The 16,822-nt window shown below is 36.5% G+C and overlaps 3 protein-coding genes and 1 pseudogene across 3 annotated transcripts; 1 reads left to right on the top strand and 3 right to left on the bottom strand.

Annotated features, from left to right (window-relative positions):
- Positions 1–369: 369 nt before the first annotated feature.
- On the bottom strand, positions 370–3,811 carry LOC115482858 (tyrosine-protein kinase JAK2-like). Its single transcript, XM_030223107.1, has 13 exons — positions 3,715–3,811; positions 3,383–3,661; positions 3,011–3,326; positions 2,821–2,956; positions 2,668–2,749; positions 2,209–2,520; positions 1,949–2,140; positions 1,753–1,888; positions 1,565–1,706; positions 1,421–1,496; positions 968–1,285; positions 735–914; positions 370–672 (listed from the first exon to the last, which is right to left on the bottom strand). The coding sequence occupies exons 1-13, from the start codon at positions 3,757–3,759 to the stop codon at positions 370–372; spliced, it is 2,517 nt and encodes an 838-aa protein (XP_030078967.1). The 5' UTR covers positions 3,760–3,811.
- A 486-nt stretch (positions 3,812–4,297) lies between these two features.
- LOC111598996 (dual specificity protein kinase zak2-like) lies at positions 4,298–8,281 on the bottom strand. Its single transcript, XM_023314503.2, has 14 exons — positions 8,267–8,281; positions 7,922–8,206; positions 7,572–7,863; positions 7,382–7,517; positions 7,236–7,323; positions 6,773–7,084; positions 6,521–6,700; positions 6,309–6,447; positions 6,121–6,262; positions 5,981–6,053; positions 4,921–5,217; positions 4,688–4,867; positions 4,389–4,625; positions 4,298–4,330 (listed from the first exon to the last, which is right to left on the bottom strand). Exons 1-14 carry the CDS (start codon positions 8,279–8,281, stop codon positions 4,325–4,327), a joined length of 2,382 nt encoding a protein of 793 aa, XP_023170271.2. The 3' UTR covers positions 4,298–4,324.
- Positions 8,282–12,149: 3,868 nt separating this feature from the next.
- LOC115482857 (suppressor of hairless protein-like) lies at positions 12,150–15,745 on the bottom strand. The gene is made up of 4 exons (XM_030223106.1): positions 14,912–15,745; positions 12,859–13,738; positions 12,592–12,799; positions 12,150–12,521 (listed from the first exon to the last, which is right to left on the bottom strand). The coding sequence occupies exons 1-4, from the start codon at positions 15,291–15,293 to the stop codon at positions 12,177–12,179; spliced, it is 1,815 nt and encodes a 604-aa protein (XP_030078966.1). The 5' UTR covers positions 15,294–15,745; the 3' UTR covers positions 12,150–12,176.
- Positions 15,746–16,145: 400 nt separating this feature from the next.
- On the top strand, positions 16,146–16,819 carry LOC115482856 (annotated as a pseudogene).
- Positions 16,820–16,822: the final 3 nt, after the last annotated feature.

The following is a 16,822-nucleotide window of genomic DNA, read 5'->3' as shown; positions in this document are numbered from 1 at the left end:
TCTCTTTTGGCTACTTTAGCTAATAATTTTTATACCAAAACCTGTTTTATATTATTGTAATGCATTTCTTTTGTAAAAATATGCAAACTCTTGTTTTTAGTATCCTATGCTACCACATTCCGTTTATTTAAATTATTAATTAAACATGTCAAATAGAACGTCTTGCAAATTCTCTTTATAGATAAGCTATTGTATCTATACATTTTGCACTCTATCAAACTTTATGTATATCTCAACTGAATATCTGTACTGATGACGTTTTGTATCAAATACATAGAAATGTTCAATTATTTAATAAATTATATAAATATACATACATATAAATATTAAACTTCAAATCAAAAATATAAACAAAAAATTTATATTAGCTCAAGCTGTTCTTTTGATTAAACTATAAAAACATGGAACAGTATCAAGTGAAATATTTTTGGCTGCCGGTCGGTTTTCTGGATTGTGGTGCCAACAGTTCTCAATCAGCGTTTTAAGCTCATTGCAGTTCGGCATAAGATCATCTAATGGTGGTCGGTTACCTTTGGACGCACAGAACATAATTGTTTCATTGCGTTGATTCTTCAAGTGATGAAATGGCTTTCTGCGCGCCATCACCTCCCAGAGAACAATCCCAAAGCTATAAATGTCGCACTTCTCCGTATACTTTTCTCCACTCAGAACCTGTGGGTATTAAGTTATTAAAATTTGATTTTCATGCAATACTTTGATTAACTCAAACCAACCTCTGGGGCCATATAAGCTACAGTGCCAATCGCACTCGTCATCAGAGTTCTCAGATCCGTCGCAGTGCCGAAATCAGCAATTTTCAATATTCTGTTATTGTCGGTTAATAGAAGATTTTGAGTCTTTAGGTCACGATGAAGCATCGGTTTCGGTGTCATGGAGTGCAAGTGCTGAATACCCTATAAATGGAAGTAGAGGATATTTGACATTTGATAAATGAATCAGACTCAACCTGAACACACTGAATCATCCAGTCTAGAGCTCTGGCCATTGTATACTCCTTTTGTTCGTCTCCGTGCAAGTAGTTATAGAGGGATCCACACTCTGCATAATCCATGACTAAGTATGCGAAGTTTTCGTGAGAACAACTACCATATAATTTTACAATATTCTCGTGGTTAGTGAGGGACAGCTGGTTCACTTCTTTTTCGAAAGCTTTCAATGCTGTATCCTTATTTTCGGCTTCAATTATTTTGATTTTTTTTACAGCGACATCATTTTTAAGCCAATCTGCTCGATAGACTATGCCAAAGCTGCCCCTTCCAATGCTCTGCGTGATTAATGAATGATTATAATTACTTTTTCATATTAAAAAAGAGAGCCTGAAGCTCGATTGAGGGAGAGATACGTATTTTAATGATCTTTTGATTTCCTTATTTTCCATTCACGTTTGTTTGAATTTTACCTCCATGAAATTTATGTCCGAATAGTGTACAAATCCGTAAGGTTTCATCATAGTGGAGTTGTCAGTGCTTAATAATCTATATATTCAAGAAATTACTTTATATTATTTGAAAAACATCTGGATTAAGCAAAATGTCGTTCTTACAGTTGGCTTTGAAGATCTAACACCAAAATGCCGTGCTTCGGACGCTTATGCTCATGTGGATGCAAGCATTTCCTAATCAAATTTTCTATGTACTGTAGCTTCAGCTCTTCTATGTCTGGCATAAGCACACGGATTCCTAAAGCTGTTTAAATATTAAAAAAGTTTCTGATCGAGCGATCAATTCTTACCTATGTGGTACCGTAAATCATCTTTTTCTATTGGATATAAATTATAATAAGGTTTTTTGCGTGCGAAAACCTCATACAGGATAATTCCAAAGTTGTAAACTTCGCTTGCGTCAGTGAAAATTTCTGTTTCAAAAACCTTAGAATTGTAAATGCATGTATTACATATGTTTTAGAGCTGTATGTAAAATGCACTGACCTCCGGGGCTATATAGACTAAATCGTATGTAGTTTTAGCGAAGTTTAAGAAACTTCTAGCGTCAACATTGAAGAAATTATCCCTAATCTTCAATCTCTTGAAATTGTTAAACAAGATCATATTATGCGGAGTTAGGATGTAGGTATGAAACGTATGCCGTATGTTCCTTCTTGTGTTAAGAAAACAAATGGCCTATAAGTGAATTTGGAAATGAAAAGAAGTTGAAAAATATGTATAATATGACGAATCTGTGAATATACCTCGGCAGCATCCAACATCAATTTAATAAGGTTATTTACTGAAAACTTGCTCCGCCCTCCGCCATGCACATAATCGTGCAAAGACCCATCATCTGAGTAATCTGATATTAAGTAAATGCCTTCCTTACCTAATGAGTAGCCATATAAATTTACAAGGAATGCACTATTTATCCTTATATTCTTATTAAGTTTCATTTTAAAAGACAATGTTGGAGTCCATTGATCAGTCGAAAACTTCAATTTAGTTATAGTTTTTTCCATATTAAGCCACGTTGCTCTTTGGGAAACACTAAAGCAATCTTCACCGATTTTCTGTGGATGAAAATATGAATACCAAAATCTCAATTAAACAAATTTGGTAAAGGAAATGAAGACTAAGTCTTCACTCAAAACAGAGCTTCTGTGCAGCTGCCTCTTTCATCAGTCAGTAAGTTGGAGTATATAGATCTTTAATACAACCTTGCCCATATCAATTATATCCATATCTACATATAATCCTAAGTATTCCGGTATTAACTGATCAAGGCACTCTTCTTTTTCGCTGTAATAAAACATTTGATTTAATTGATTATTGTATTTGTTATTATCTTCAATTGCTAATATTCCACTTACAGGATTCCGCTGAGTGTAGATATAACCATTTGAATAGTTGGTCTCTCATCTGGATTTGTGTTCCAACAGTTCCTCATTAAACTCTTCAACTGGCTGTCGATTTTTATTGTTATTTCATCCATGGACGGTCGTTCTCCTAAGTAAATCGTATTTATTGCAATGTAGCATATTTTATTATCAATTTGTGTACCTCTCAAAACTGCCTCAACGATCTCTGTATATGTGTAGTTAGTGTGATGAAAGAGCTGTTTACGAGCTAATACTTCCCAAATGATAATTCCAATGCTGAACACATCACTCTGTCCCATTGCATTTTTCTCTCCATAAAATTCCTCCGGAGAGAAATAATTGGCTGCCTTTTTATGGTCTATCAATTTATCCGGAAGTATTGCAATCTTCACACTTTTGAAGCCAGAGTACGAAAATTTAGTACCGAAGTATATTAATTGTGGACATAGCTTGAGAAATGTCAGTTGCGGATGACGTAAGTAAATATACTCAAGACCCTAAAAGTGCGTGTAGTGATAAATGAATTAGATAAGCAAAATGAACTGTTAAATACCAATGCTGCCTCACGCATCCAGTTGAGGGCATTTTTCAACTTATATGTCCCTTGACATTGCTCATGCAAGAAGCTGTGTAGTGATTCAAAGCCCGTATATTCCATTAGGAAACACTTGTTGCTGATTCCATAGAGTTTGATAATGTTATCATGTTCGAGACTCCCAAATGTTGATGAACAAATTGGAAAATTAGTAGATATTTTATAGGCAGCAATCAGTTGATTGTCAAATTTACCGATATCGACCTCTCCGAAGACACCGTAGCTTAATTTGACTGTCTGCAAGATGGACTAGACAATTGAAATCATTTTGACGGTATTCTTATACTTACCTTTCCCAGGTGAATATCTGTTACATTAATGTTATCAGCCATCATTCTCTGTTCTATTAGTTATTCAATAATACGGAGCACATAAATAAAGAACACCTTTTCGTATGAAAAACTACTATGAACTAAGCAAAAGCTTATCGCAGAACCGATAATGTTGGATTTGTACTGCTTCATAAATGCATCATGTGTTTATTCGATAACAATAAAACGGTAAAAGTTATCGATATTGGAACTGATAACTGATAGAAATGTACATACTTCTAACTAACGCGCAGAATAAGTTGATTTTCATTACACCCTGATCCCATTGAAAATGGGAAATCAGGGTATAATGGTTTTGTGCAAATACATGTAACAGGCAGAAGGAGGCGTGGCGGACCCCATAAAGTATATATATTCTTGATCAGGATGACAAGCCGAGTCGATTGAGCCCTGTCCGTCTGTCCGTCCGTCTGTCTGTCTGTCCGTCTGTCCGTATGTGTGAACGCGTTGATCTCAGCATCTATAAGAGCTAGAGGCTTGAAATTTTTTTTGTAGGTCCGTGTATAGCAATATTAATAACCGCAAATAGGACTGGGATCAGCGACTAGAGCTTTCTTACTTGTTTCTATTAAATCTATTTAAAAAGAAATATCAACACATGGAATAATACTAAGTTGAATTTGTTTGATTACGGGCCGCTCCTCCGGTTCCTGATGCCAACAGTTTACAATCAGAGTTTTTAATTCCTCGCAATTCGGTATTAAAGCACCTACTAATGGACGTTCACCTTTAAATGTTTGCATTATCAATGCCGGTGTACTTCGATTCTTCAAGTGATGAAATGGCTTTCTGCGCGCCATCACCTCCCAGAGAACAATCCCAAAGCTATAAATGTCGCACTTCTCCGTATAGTTTTTTCCTATCAGAACCTGTGGGTATTAAGTTATTAAAATTTGATTTTCATGCAATACTTTGATTAACTCAAACCAACCTCTGGGGCCATATAAGCTACAGTGCCAATCTCACTCGTCATCAGAGTTCTCAGATCCGTCGCAGTGCCGAAATCAGCAATTTTCAATATTCTGTTATTGTCGGTTAGTAGAAGATTTGGAGTCTTTAGGTCACGATGAAGCATCGGTTTCGGTGTCATGGAGTGCAAGTGCTGAATACCCTATAAATGGAAGTAGAGGATATTTGACATTTGATAAATGAATCAGACTCAACCTGAACACACTGAATCATCCAGTCTAGAGCTCTGGCCATTGTATACTCCTTTTGTTCGTCTCCGTGCAAGTAGTTATAGAGGGATCCACACTCTGCATAATCCATGACTAAGTATGCGCAGTTTTCGTGAAAACAACTACCATATAATTTTACAATATTCTGATTGTTAGTACGGGCCAGCTGTTTGATCTCCTGTTCGAAATTTGTCGTTGCTATGCTTTTGCATTCTTTGACAGCGACAACCATTTCACACCATTTCGCTCTATAGACTAGGCCGAAACTGCCACTGCCAATGGTCTATATAGTTAGGGAATAATCATAATTAGTTGTGCATATAAAAAGAGATAGTCGAAATGAAAAAATTAAGAGTGCTTTGGTCGGGACTGACCGACTAGGAGAGACCTTGAACATTATACAAAGCTTTATGGGGTCTGCCACGCCTCCTGTCTGTCTGCTACATACATTAAAACTTTTATACCCAGAACTCGCATTTTAAATAACTTCAGACGGACGGACGAACAGACAGACATGGATAGGCTGATGCTCACACATCCATTGGGTTTAGAGTATTAATAATTATAATAATTACTGTGAATACATATAACTGTGGTGGCGTTCAGTTGTGTAATAATCTTTATTCGTCTGAGCAAGAGTTCTTATACCCCGGCTCATACGTATTTCATCTCTTAGCCTAAGTACATAATGTAATGAGAGTGGTGCTACAAGCGGGAGCCACACTATGCTCTCCCGCTGTGTAGCTTCTTATATATAGCTTGTATATACTTATATGCATATAACATAAACATTAGGCAAAGTGCGTACGCTGCATCTCCCACGCTGCGGGTCAGATCACACATAAGTGGCTGATCATATTTCAATTGTTGATCTTTGCTCTCGCCCTGTGTTTATGTGTAGGGACAAATGTCGCCACATGCGTATTATGTATACACTATCATATGTTAGGCATATGACGCATTTATATGTAGCACACTCTACATTGCTTCGGTATTATTAATATGCTATTAAATATACCACATCATGTTCATGCCTGAACAATTACCTCAATCAATTCGATATCCTGATAGTTAACGTCTTCGTAAGATTGTATAAACTTAGTAGCGTTAATTTGTGAGCTAAATAAATAAGACATTAGCTTTAAGTATGAAGCATATTCATGAATAGATCAAGCATCGATCTCACCAGTGGCTATCAAGATAATTAAACCAAAGATCTGGATCTGGACGTTTTAGTTGATCCTGATGCCAACAAGTTTCGATAAATTCTTCTATTGAGTCAAGCTCCAACTTTTTTATATCACTCAAAGCCGGACGCATACCTGTAACTGTATAAATATTACAAGAGTTTCTGATCAGCTGATGAGTTCATACCTTTAATCATTTTCACTAAATTATGTGGATGCACATTGATTAACTCATAGTAAGGCTTCTTCCGAGCGAGCACCTCCCACAAGATAATGCCAAGGCTATATACATCACTCGTCTCGCTATATTGATTTTGTCGAAATACCTGAGTATTTGTGCATGCAAATATATACATATATATATATTATATATTTCGGTGGTATATAATTTACACTAACCTCTGGTGCTATATACGCTATTTCTGCAGTGGAATCTACAACATTTGAAGCTTCAAAAGGACTGCAATAATCACTAATCTTCAATCTCTTGAAGTTGTTAAACAAGATCATATTATACGGCGTTAAGATGTAGTTCAGAAACATATTTGTTTGCCTTTTTCTGTTAAGTAGACAAATGCCCTACAAGTGAATATGGAAACGAGAAGAAATATAAGTATATAAATATCTAATACGACGTATTTTGAAATGTACCTCGGCAGCATCCATCATCCATTTAATTGCGCTATTTACTGAATACTTCCTCTGTTCCCTATCATACATAAAATCGTGCAAAGATCCGCAATCTGAGTAATCTGATATTAAGTAAGTGTCTTCCTTGCCTATTGAGATGCCATATATATTTACAAGGTATTCATTGTTTAACTTAATATTCTTTCTTATTTGCTCTAGAAAGGGTTGATGTTCAGTCCACGCTTGGGTGGAGTCCTTGAATTTTGTAACTGTTTTCTCTTTACCTAGCCACATTGCTTTGTGGGACACACCAAACCGATCTTCCCTGATTTGCTGTGTATTAATAGATAATTAAAATATATTATATATACAAATTCATTATTCGATATCTTAAGCATATGAAAACCAATTAGAGCAAATAAATCTATAAAGAATTTGAGTCCGTTTTGGGCTCTGTTCGGTGTTCGCTGTTCGGTAATGTTACCTTGCAAATCTCGATATCAGCAAAGTCAATAATTGCTCCGGTATTAGCCTTCAATACTTGGTCGAGGTCCGCGTTAATTTCTTCTTTGCTGTAATCAAATAATCATTATAATTTTTAATAGTTTTAATTACTTATGCTCCGCTTACAGAATGCCATCCAGTGTAGATATGAGCTCTTGAATAGTCGGTCTCTCATCTGGATTTGCGTTCCAACAACTTTCAATTAATCTCTTGAAACAGTCATCGATTGATATTTTGATATCGCTTATTGGCGGATGTTCTCCTGAGGAAAGAGTTCTAATTGTTATATAATATAACTACGCATCTCCTTGAGTACCTCTCAAGACTGCCTCAAATATATCGTGCGATGTATACGCCGTGTTATAAAAGAGTTTTTTACGTGTTAATAATTCCCAAATGGTAGTTCCTATGCTGTACATATCACTCCTCTCTGTTAAATCGATTTTTTCCATTATCCTTTCGGTTATCGTCGGTGACAAATTTTGACATTTACTGGGAAGTACAATAACCTTTAAGTAGCGATAGTTGTTCGTTAACATCAAAAATTTTGGTGTCAACCTGTAGTACGTCGTTGTTGCATAAATGCAGGAGTGCAGGTACTTCAGACCCTAAAAAACGTGGAGTGATAGTTGAGTTAGATGAGCAAAATAAGCCGTTAAAATTAACCTTTGCTGCCTGATGCATCCAATCGAGGGCATTTCTCAAAGAATATTCCCTCTGCTCGTCGCCATGCAGAAGTTGTTTCAGTGATCCACAGTCCGCATATTCCAGCATCATAAAACCATCGATAATTTCAGCAAATTTGATAACATTCTTATGATTGATACGAAGTAGCAATTGTACATCGCTCGAATCAATATTATAGGTATTATCCACAACGACGACTGGATTTAGTGGATCCATCGACCATTTGTATATGAAAGCCTCTCCAAAGGCACCGTAGTCTAATAACTGTTAGATTTCTTGTTCAATGTAGACCCTCGCTTTTTTTGTTAGTTATCCGAAACGTACCCCTTCGATCGCCATATTTTGAGATATGCTTGCCAATTCGAATGTCTGATTTTCGTCAATGTGAGTAATCTCCTTCGATACTAGACCAAACCAGCCACAAGTCAACTTTTCAATATGACAAACTAGAATGCACTGAGCAGTTTGCCGATTTCCTAGCCGATGTGCCATTTAGTAATCTTATCAATCAATTGCATAAGTAAAAGGTAGGGTAAACTGGAATTGGCATTATAAGCATATAAAGTATATCGAAATAAATGTCTGGTCTCTTCAAAGCAATACATGCTAAACTCTATGATCGGCTGACCAACGATTTGCTTTAAATTTTGTGGAGAAACGATTCGAAAATTCCATTTAAAACGGAATTCCAGGACAATAAATAAAGTTAGCTAAAGTTAATTCATATTAAAAAGAAATCTGTGCATACAGCATAAATCTCATTCACATATTTGGAAACATATGAAGTATATAAAATAAGACTAGTAAGTAAACATGCTTCGGCAGCATCCATCATTCATCATTTTAGTGCATAGTCCCTATGTTGATTATCAATGATAATGATTATCAATGATAGTTGTGCATAGAACCATATTAGCAGTTTTATGTTATATGTTAATTCTCTATCTATTGAGCTGCCAAATATATTTATTCATTATGTGGCTTAATATTCTTTCTTAGTTTTCTTGGAAAAGATTTTGAATTCATTGATGATTTTGATGTGACACTATTTCGCTGATTTTCTGTAAATTCAAATATAAACATATAAACATATAAACATAAAACATATAAAACTCAATTAAACAAATTTGGCAAAGAAACCAACAAAGACTTTCCTCAAAATGGAGATGTTGTGCAGCTCCCTCATCATATCATATCATCATATCAGGAAATATATAATATAATATAATATAATATAATATATATATATATATATATATATATATATATATATATATATATATATATATATATATATATATATATATATATATATATATATATATATATATATATATATCAATAGTTGATATAGGTCGGTGCATACCTCTAGTGTTGTGTGCTGCAATTAAATAGCTAAATTAATAATTATAATGGTTATTATCTCTGATTGCATATATTCCGATGACAGACTGCCTGCCAGTATAGATATGACTTCCTGAATAGTAGTAATCTTATCTATCTTATCGTAATTTTTAAGAAACCTCGATTGATAAGCAAGTTCGATTGATATTTTCGACGGCTTTTCTGAGGAATTAATAATAATTGTAATATAATATATTCTATTATTATTATCATTTACCTGACAAGACTGCCTCAACTTTATCTTTGTTGATTTAACTTTGAAACACCTTTGCTGCCTGATACGTCCATGTGAGGGCCTCTCATAGCAAATATTCGCTTTGCCTCTCGTCCTGTCAAAGTTTTGCTAAAGAGTCATACATAAATATTTGATAAGCTCAATCAAATCAATAAAATCTTAATTTCTCCTAATAATAATTTTGAATAATTGCATTTGCATCAATTACAACTTTTTCCGATCTCCTAAACTTTTCTGAGCAGAATTTGTAAACTAAGAATTTTATAATTGAATTATATAAATATATATACTATTCTTTATTATGTGTATTTATTTATTTATGTGTTGTTTTTTTTTCTATGATTGCATGCAACCCCATTTTGACTCCCACACAACCGGCTGGCGATTCCCACGCATTGTATGTTTAGAATTTTCACAGCGTGTGAAAACCGGCAGCCGGCTTTAAAGTCAAGACTCTGATTTTCCAAGATAATTAGTGCAGTGGAAGCTCCTGGGAACTTTTTTAAAGACGCCAACCCCAGCACCTGCCGCTGCCCCTGCACCTGCTCGACCACAGCCCAACGACGCAGTCAAATGTCCAACTAGACACAGGGAGCGAGGGAGAGCAAAAATTATGCACTCAAAATGTGAATGTGAATGTGAATGTTCATTAAAAATTCAACTAATTTCGTATTCAGCTTCTTATAAGATGCCGTGCACGGCGTTGGCCTTAAGAAGTTGCAGCTCCAATTACACAGCCTGATGGTGGTGGTTTTTTCTTCTTTCCAACTTGACCTCTTGCTCTTCTCTCTCGTATCTTGCTCATCTTGCACGCAACGACGCGTCGTCAAGTTTGTCGTTTAAGTCTTTCGTTTGCCATCTACAAAAATAGAATTCCCACCAAACTGGGGGTGAGTTGCATTTGCTGACTGCTTCGCTGATTCTGATAAGACTTGTATGTCTCAGTCATAATAATTCAAATTAAAACTAGTAAGTGTGCTTGGGCTAGGTGTTTCTCAGCTTTGAATTGTTAGACTTACATCACAGAAGTAAGTATTAGAGGGATTCTATTATATATATTATATTTTAATATATATCGAAATAAGTTAAGTATAAAAACTGTTAAAAGCCAGAGAAGAAGAAACTAGATAATCTATAAAGTTGTGCCTGACGTTATCAATACACATTCGAACAACTTTATGTCAGCCAATTAACGCTAGCTAGCTTAGGTCTGTGGGGTATTCAATGAAAGCTTCAAGTTCGATGCTGTGATTAGTTTGGCAATCCAAAACGGAAGCGCGATAATTAATGCAAACGGCGATTGTTAATTTGTAAGTCTGTAAAACAACAATAACAGGTAGTCGGGCAAATAATGCATAAATATTAAGCAAAGATAGTTAAGAAGACGAAAAAGCAATAACAAAAACAAAAACAAAAAAGGTTCTCAGCTTATTGTCAACGCCTTTTGGGGCTGTGTGAATATTCTGTTCCTTAGACTTTCAACGCAAACAATGCGGCGTTATATATGCATAGACACACATACAACCAGATACAAAGGTGTATATATAGCATATATATATTTATACATATATATATATATATGGATATATATATTTCTTGACTATGCGTTTTTCGTAATGGCCGCTAAAAATTCAAATCGACCAACCAACCAACTGTAATTAAAGTTGAAGAGGCAGCCCACCGTGGGAAGTGCTGCACTTGTTTTGTTTAAGCCACACACAAAAAAATATTCACACGACATGGCAACATTTTCCCAAGCCGATTTAAATCGGCTATCCGCCTAACTAAACTCGCAGAGGACAAGACGGGGGCGGGGCCTGCGGGTAAATTCTTATAATTCCGTTTCCCTGTCATCATTTTTGCTGCTAAAGCAGAAGAAAAATGTTAAATCATGGCAAATTTTGAACTGATTTTGTTTTTTTTCTTGGTGTTGACTGACATTGTTAATGTTTGTTCTTGTATTTTTATTTAAAGTTAGGGTTTCTCTTAGGCTTACAACTTTCATCATTCAGTTATCTTACAAAATTATATGCTTTGTATATAAATCTATATATATGTGGTCTAGAGCTGGGCTTATGTAGAGCTTAGCTTAAGTGAATTAAGCGTGAACAATTCTTAAGTGTTTGCCATATAAAGATTTATAAATTAAAATGTCGCAAACATTTGACATAAACAATTAGTCAGGCACAGCGCATAGGCCCAGCATATACATCAATCTTCTATATACTATATATATAAATGTATATTTAACTAGAGTTACAGTTACAATTCTTCATGTCAGTGAGCTCTTTCGAGTTATGTACAATTATGTTTTCGTTAGTTTTTAGCATTTATACATACATCTATTGGTACCGGCTAGCACTACAAAAAAATGTAAATATTGGTCAACTTGAAATTGATTTTCATTCGATTTGTTCGTTTTGCATTCAAGGCGATCGCTTTTTCAGTAACAAGAATAAGCAACAGAAATAAATGACAGAGAGATGTGCTGTGTATTCGCTTAATAACTAGATATAAATGTGTGCTAGAAGAGCTTTAAATAACTTGGCATAAATAATGTATATGGAATTGCAAATAATAGAAATACTGCCGCACTCAAGACAAGCCGCTCCCATGGCTATTCCACTGCACTGCTGAGATCGAGGGCAGTGTTTGATGCGTTTGCTGTTGCATGCTCTGCTGTAAACTGGAACCGCTAGCTGGTGAATTACTGCTGTTGTTGTTATTGTTGTTATTATTATTGCTGTTGCTATTGTTATTGTTATTGTTACTGATGCCTGTGATGTTATTGTTATTGTGACGCGTACGCATAACATCCTCAGCCTGATTACAATGCGAACGCGGCCCAGGCTCCGGCGTATAGGTGAATGTTAGACCAGTGGCATAAATGATGCCATCATTGCGCACCAATGATATAGGCACCTGAGTCGGCTGTCGCACCTGCCGAAATAATATATATCCAGTAGTTAATATATATAGCAAATTAGCATACAATTCCATTTGCACTCACCCAAAGCCATTCGCCGCGAAACTGTGAGATTTCAGGCACTACACAGAGAAGCGTTTCCGTGCAGCGATACATGGTCTCCGCTTCGACATCGCCGAACCAGACCTGCAAGTGCGGCGTGAAATTGTCGCCACTCAGTTCCAACATAGCCACATCGCCGCCGCCATTCAAGTTTAGTGAGTTAACAATTGGCACAGGCGTTACCGGAGATCTGAATATATTTAACGAAAAATCAATAGTAAAAACTAATTTTAATATTTAAAAACTTACGCCACTGGACCCATGCCCTCGTAGAATTGATATTCAGCTTTGTCGGTGGATATGATTGTCCAGCAGGCGCCATCGTTGATCATCTCCTTGTTCGGCTCTTTGGGACACGGCGTGGCCTGAAATTGTATGATCTTCTCCTGGGAGAGGCATAGATACATACGATCCGTATCCTTCATATAGAAGGCGCACTTATGCAGTTGCGACACCGGATCATCTGCCTCCAGCAGTGCCATCTGTTTGTCCACTTTGCGTATGATTAGACGCGGCAGGGCCATGCCCGTCACAGAGCAGACCAGCTTAACTGTCGCACCATAGTGGATATAGCCGTCGCGCACTTGAAACTCCTCCGACTCGGACTCATTGTCATCGAGCAGATGTATCGTAAAGGCGCCCCATTGCGTTGACGAGGCGTGAAAATGTCCATTCTCCACGTGCAAATAGCGTGTGGAGACAGTTTGGGAGCGCAGGCGATTGAACAGGGCGACATTGGTGCCGCTGGCTATGCACAGATCGGCATTTTTCAGCGATTGCTTCTTTTTGGACGGCTTCGAGATGACCTTGATGCGCTTCGAATTGAACACGCCAATGTCGTGGCCATTGCCATAGAACATCTTAACAGATAACATGAAATGTTTGCGCTTATCCGAATCGGATATGAACAGCGTCTTGGCCGCACAATACTGTTTGCCATTGAGATCCAGCTGCTGCATATCCTGATCGCTACTGCCAATGCCAATGAACGCGCATAGCTGTGCTCCCTGCTCGCTCTCGCCCTGCTGCAGCATCTCCTCGTAGCGCCGTCGCCAGCCGCTGCCAAACAGATAAATGCACGGTGGAGGGCAAAAGAAACGCTTCTCATTGCCATAGGATTTTGTGCGACCTGTGTGAAAAAATTAAGTTAAATTAAATCAATTAATTACATTAAATAATAATCATAAAAAAATAATTATTATTATAATAATCAGCGCTTGGATTATCGACAGAGACAAATCGTAACAAATTGTAACCGCAGCAATGCAGCTGTTAAATTTGTCGTATAATTAATTTCAATTATTTTATTGTGGCCGCCGTTTGCTTAATTTGGATGCAGTCAACTGTGAAGGATGCGATGCCTGGACGGCGGCCGCTGACGATGTCGACGCCGACGCCGCTTGAAGATCGCCGCGCCAAACCGCAAAAAATGCCCATACTGGAGCACTAATTCGCTGTGGAATTGCAATATTTATATTCTATATAAAGCTGCTCTAAATCTGTTTGTCTAATCTGTGCATGACTTAATTATATCAAAACTATGAAATATATAATACAATAATAAATTGGTTTCATAATTCAATTAAAGCTAGCTAAAAATGTTTTTTAAGCATTTTGTATAATTAATTATTAAATTATTTACCTTTAACAAGCTACTAATACAAAATTCTAATCTAAATTCATTTTTCAAATTATTTCTAATGAACTATAAATTAAATTACTTTTCGATAATTTTGTTACTTTCATATTTTTTTTAATTACTGTAATTTATAAAGCATCACAACGCCTAACAATATATTATATTATTAAATTTTTTAATTTTTAATATAATTTTATAACTGACCAATCAATAGAATTTGATTTTTTGAAACAAATCTATTTTTGAAAATTATTTTTAAGTTAATTAAGTTAATACTTCCACATGTATCATAAATAACTCATTAAAAAATTCAATTTTATAATTTTTTAATTATTCTGCCTTAAGTCTTAAAATCGTCAGTTTTTAATAATGTATTTTGTAACAGTAATATTTTTAATGGAAATTACAGGACTATTTCAATACATATTTTTTATATTTATGCATCAATGAAAATGAGGTTAAACTGAATAACTATTGCTCATATTAATTATGTGTGGTCTATTGATTACATTCCAAAATATTATTAACGATGTACTGCATGCTTATAACTGTTTGCACTTGTGACGTCACGCAATCGCGTTTATCCTCTCACGAAGCGCAACCTATCAGAGTCATGCTCCCTTATTCTTTTTTTTTTTGGTGTTTTATGTTTCTGTTTTGAACCCACCTTGGCGTGCAATATGACGATGACCATGTCGTTGCGCTCGCGCATATATTTCTCCATGGCATCACGCGTCAGCTTCTTTTCCTCAATGTGCGACCGGTATGGACCTGGCACAGCAACCGGCAGCATAGATAGCTGCATTTGTTGTTGTTGCTGTTGTTGTTGTTGTTGTTGTTGTTGATGATGCACTTGTAGCTGCTGTTGCGGCGGCGGCGCACTGCCCAGTCCAAAGTGCGGCATATCCTGGCTGTGGCTGTGCAGCTGACTGTGGTCCACGGTGTTGCTATTGTTGCCGGCTGCTGCTGCGGCTGCGTTCTCGTAGACAATGGCGGGCGGTGCGGCGGCAACGGCGTTTAAATTAAATTGGCTGTAGCTCTTCATTTAAGCACATGCTGTTTAAATAGACTTCAATTTATTTGTATTCCTTGTCGGTTATTAATTTCTTTTTTATTTTGGCAACTTGTTTAACAGTTTGGCACTACTTGCACTTGCACTTGTACTTTGTTTGTGTTTCTATTTTTATATTTTCTTCTCCAAGTAGTTGTATCCTGGCACACAGCACACGCAGCAAGCAGCAGCTGGCGTTTCTCACGGTTTCGCTTTCGATGTTGTTGTTGTGGTTTGTTATTTTTTTGTACTTTAGAATGCCCGCCTGACCATAATTAAAATGTGTAGAGTTAAGAGCGCGAGTACGACTATGACTGAAGCTTGATGCGGCTGGCGGCTGTTTAAACTTGCAACTAAACTGTGGTAACTGATTTATAATAAATAAAAACGAAACCAAACCCCACTAGCAGCAGCTACCAAACAAACTAGGGTTGTTGTTATCATATCGATATCTTTTCCTGTGCGTATATCGATATCTGAAAGAGTATGCGATAGTTTTGCAGAATTATCTATCGGTAGCATAAGTAAGAATTAGGGTAGTTTGTGACGTCAGTTCATTCAAAAATATTGAAGGCTTAAAGAATTTGTCTAATATACAATTACTTCAAGTTTACTTATGTATTCATATTAATTATAAAATGAATATGTAAACTGTATATTTATTTGCGTTAATTCTTAAAAAATATTTAAGAGTATTAAAACCGCAAAACATTTATTCAAATTTAAATGTTAATATTGCGGCAAATTTAAATGCTTTTTTTAATTTACTCTATTTGGTTCTGCTAAGTTAACATCTATGTGAATGCCAAAAATACTATTTCGAACCAATTGGCAGTTTTTAGTCTGTTAACGAAGCAGTTGGCAGTCTGAGTTCGTTGTGTGCGCTTAAAAATTTCATTTGTAATAAAGTCTAGAACCAACTACATAACAATGGAACAATTTAAAGGCCTTCAAAATCCCTATACATATGGACGGATAGCGGTGAACTGGACAAACGCGTACAGACACTGAAAGAAGCCACCGGCGGCGAGGTAGCTGTCGAGAACGTGCATCGTCTGTCGTTTTGTAAGTGCTAACAATATAGGGTGTGAGTCAGCATGTTTATAGCCAATTGCATGCATTTTAGCCTCCTACGCCAATTCGTGTTTCGATCTAATTGTAATTGAATGCGCCCAATTGACCGACAATTACGTAAAATTACTGCACATGCTCAAACCGAGCGGCAAACTGCACTTGTTCGCTTACATCGGACCAGCTGGCAGTTTGTTGCAAGAAATCAAACTGTCTGGCTTCATCAATTGCAGCGAGGATGCGTCGGCTAATACGTTGACAGCTGAGAAGCCTGGCTATGAGACAGGTTCATCGGCTCGGCTATCTTTTGCTAAGAAATCACCTAGCATGAATGTCTGGAAGATAAGCGGCGATGATGAGGAGCTAATCGATGAGGAGGAGTTGCTCGATGAGGAGGACAAACAAAAACCCGATCCAGCTGGAATTACGTTGTCTGCAGCACTACGGGCAAA

This window comes from Drosophila hydei, unplaced genomic scaffold (genome assembly GCF_003285905.1).
Source record: "Drosophila hydei strain 15085-1641.00,03,60 unplaced genomic scaffold, DhydRS2 tig00000135-arrow-arrow-pilon, whole genome shotgun sequence".
NCBI classification, from domain to species: domain Eukaryota; kingdom Metazoa; phylum Arthropoda; class Insecta; order Diptera; family Drosophilidae; genus Drosophila; species Drosophila hydei.
This window is presented reverse-complemented; position numbering and strand designations above follow the sequence as displayed.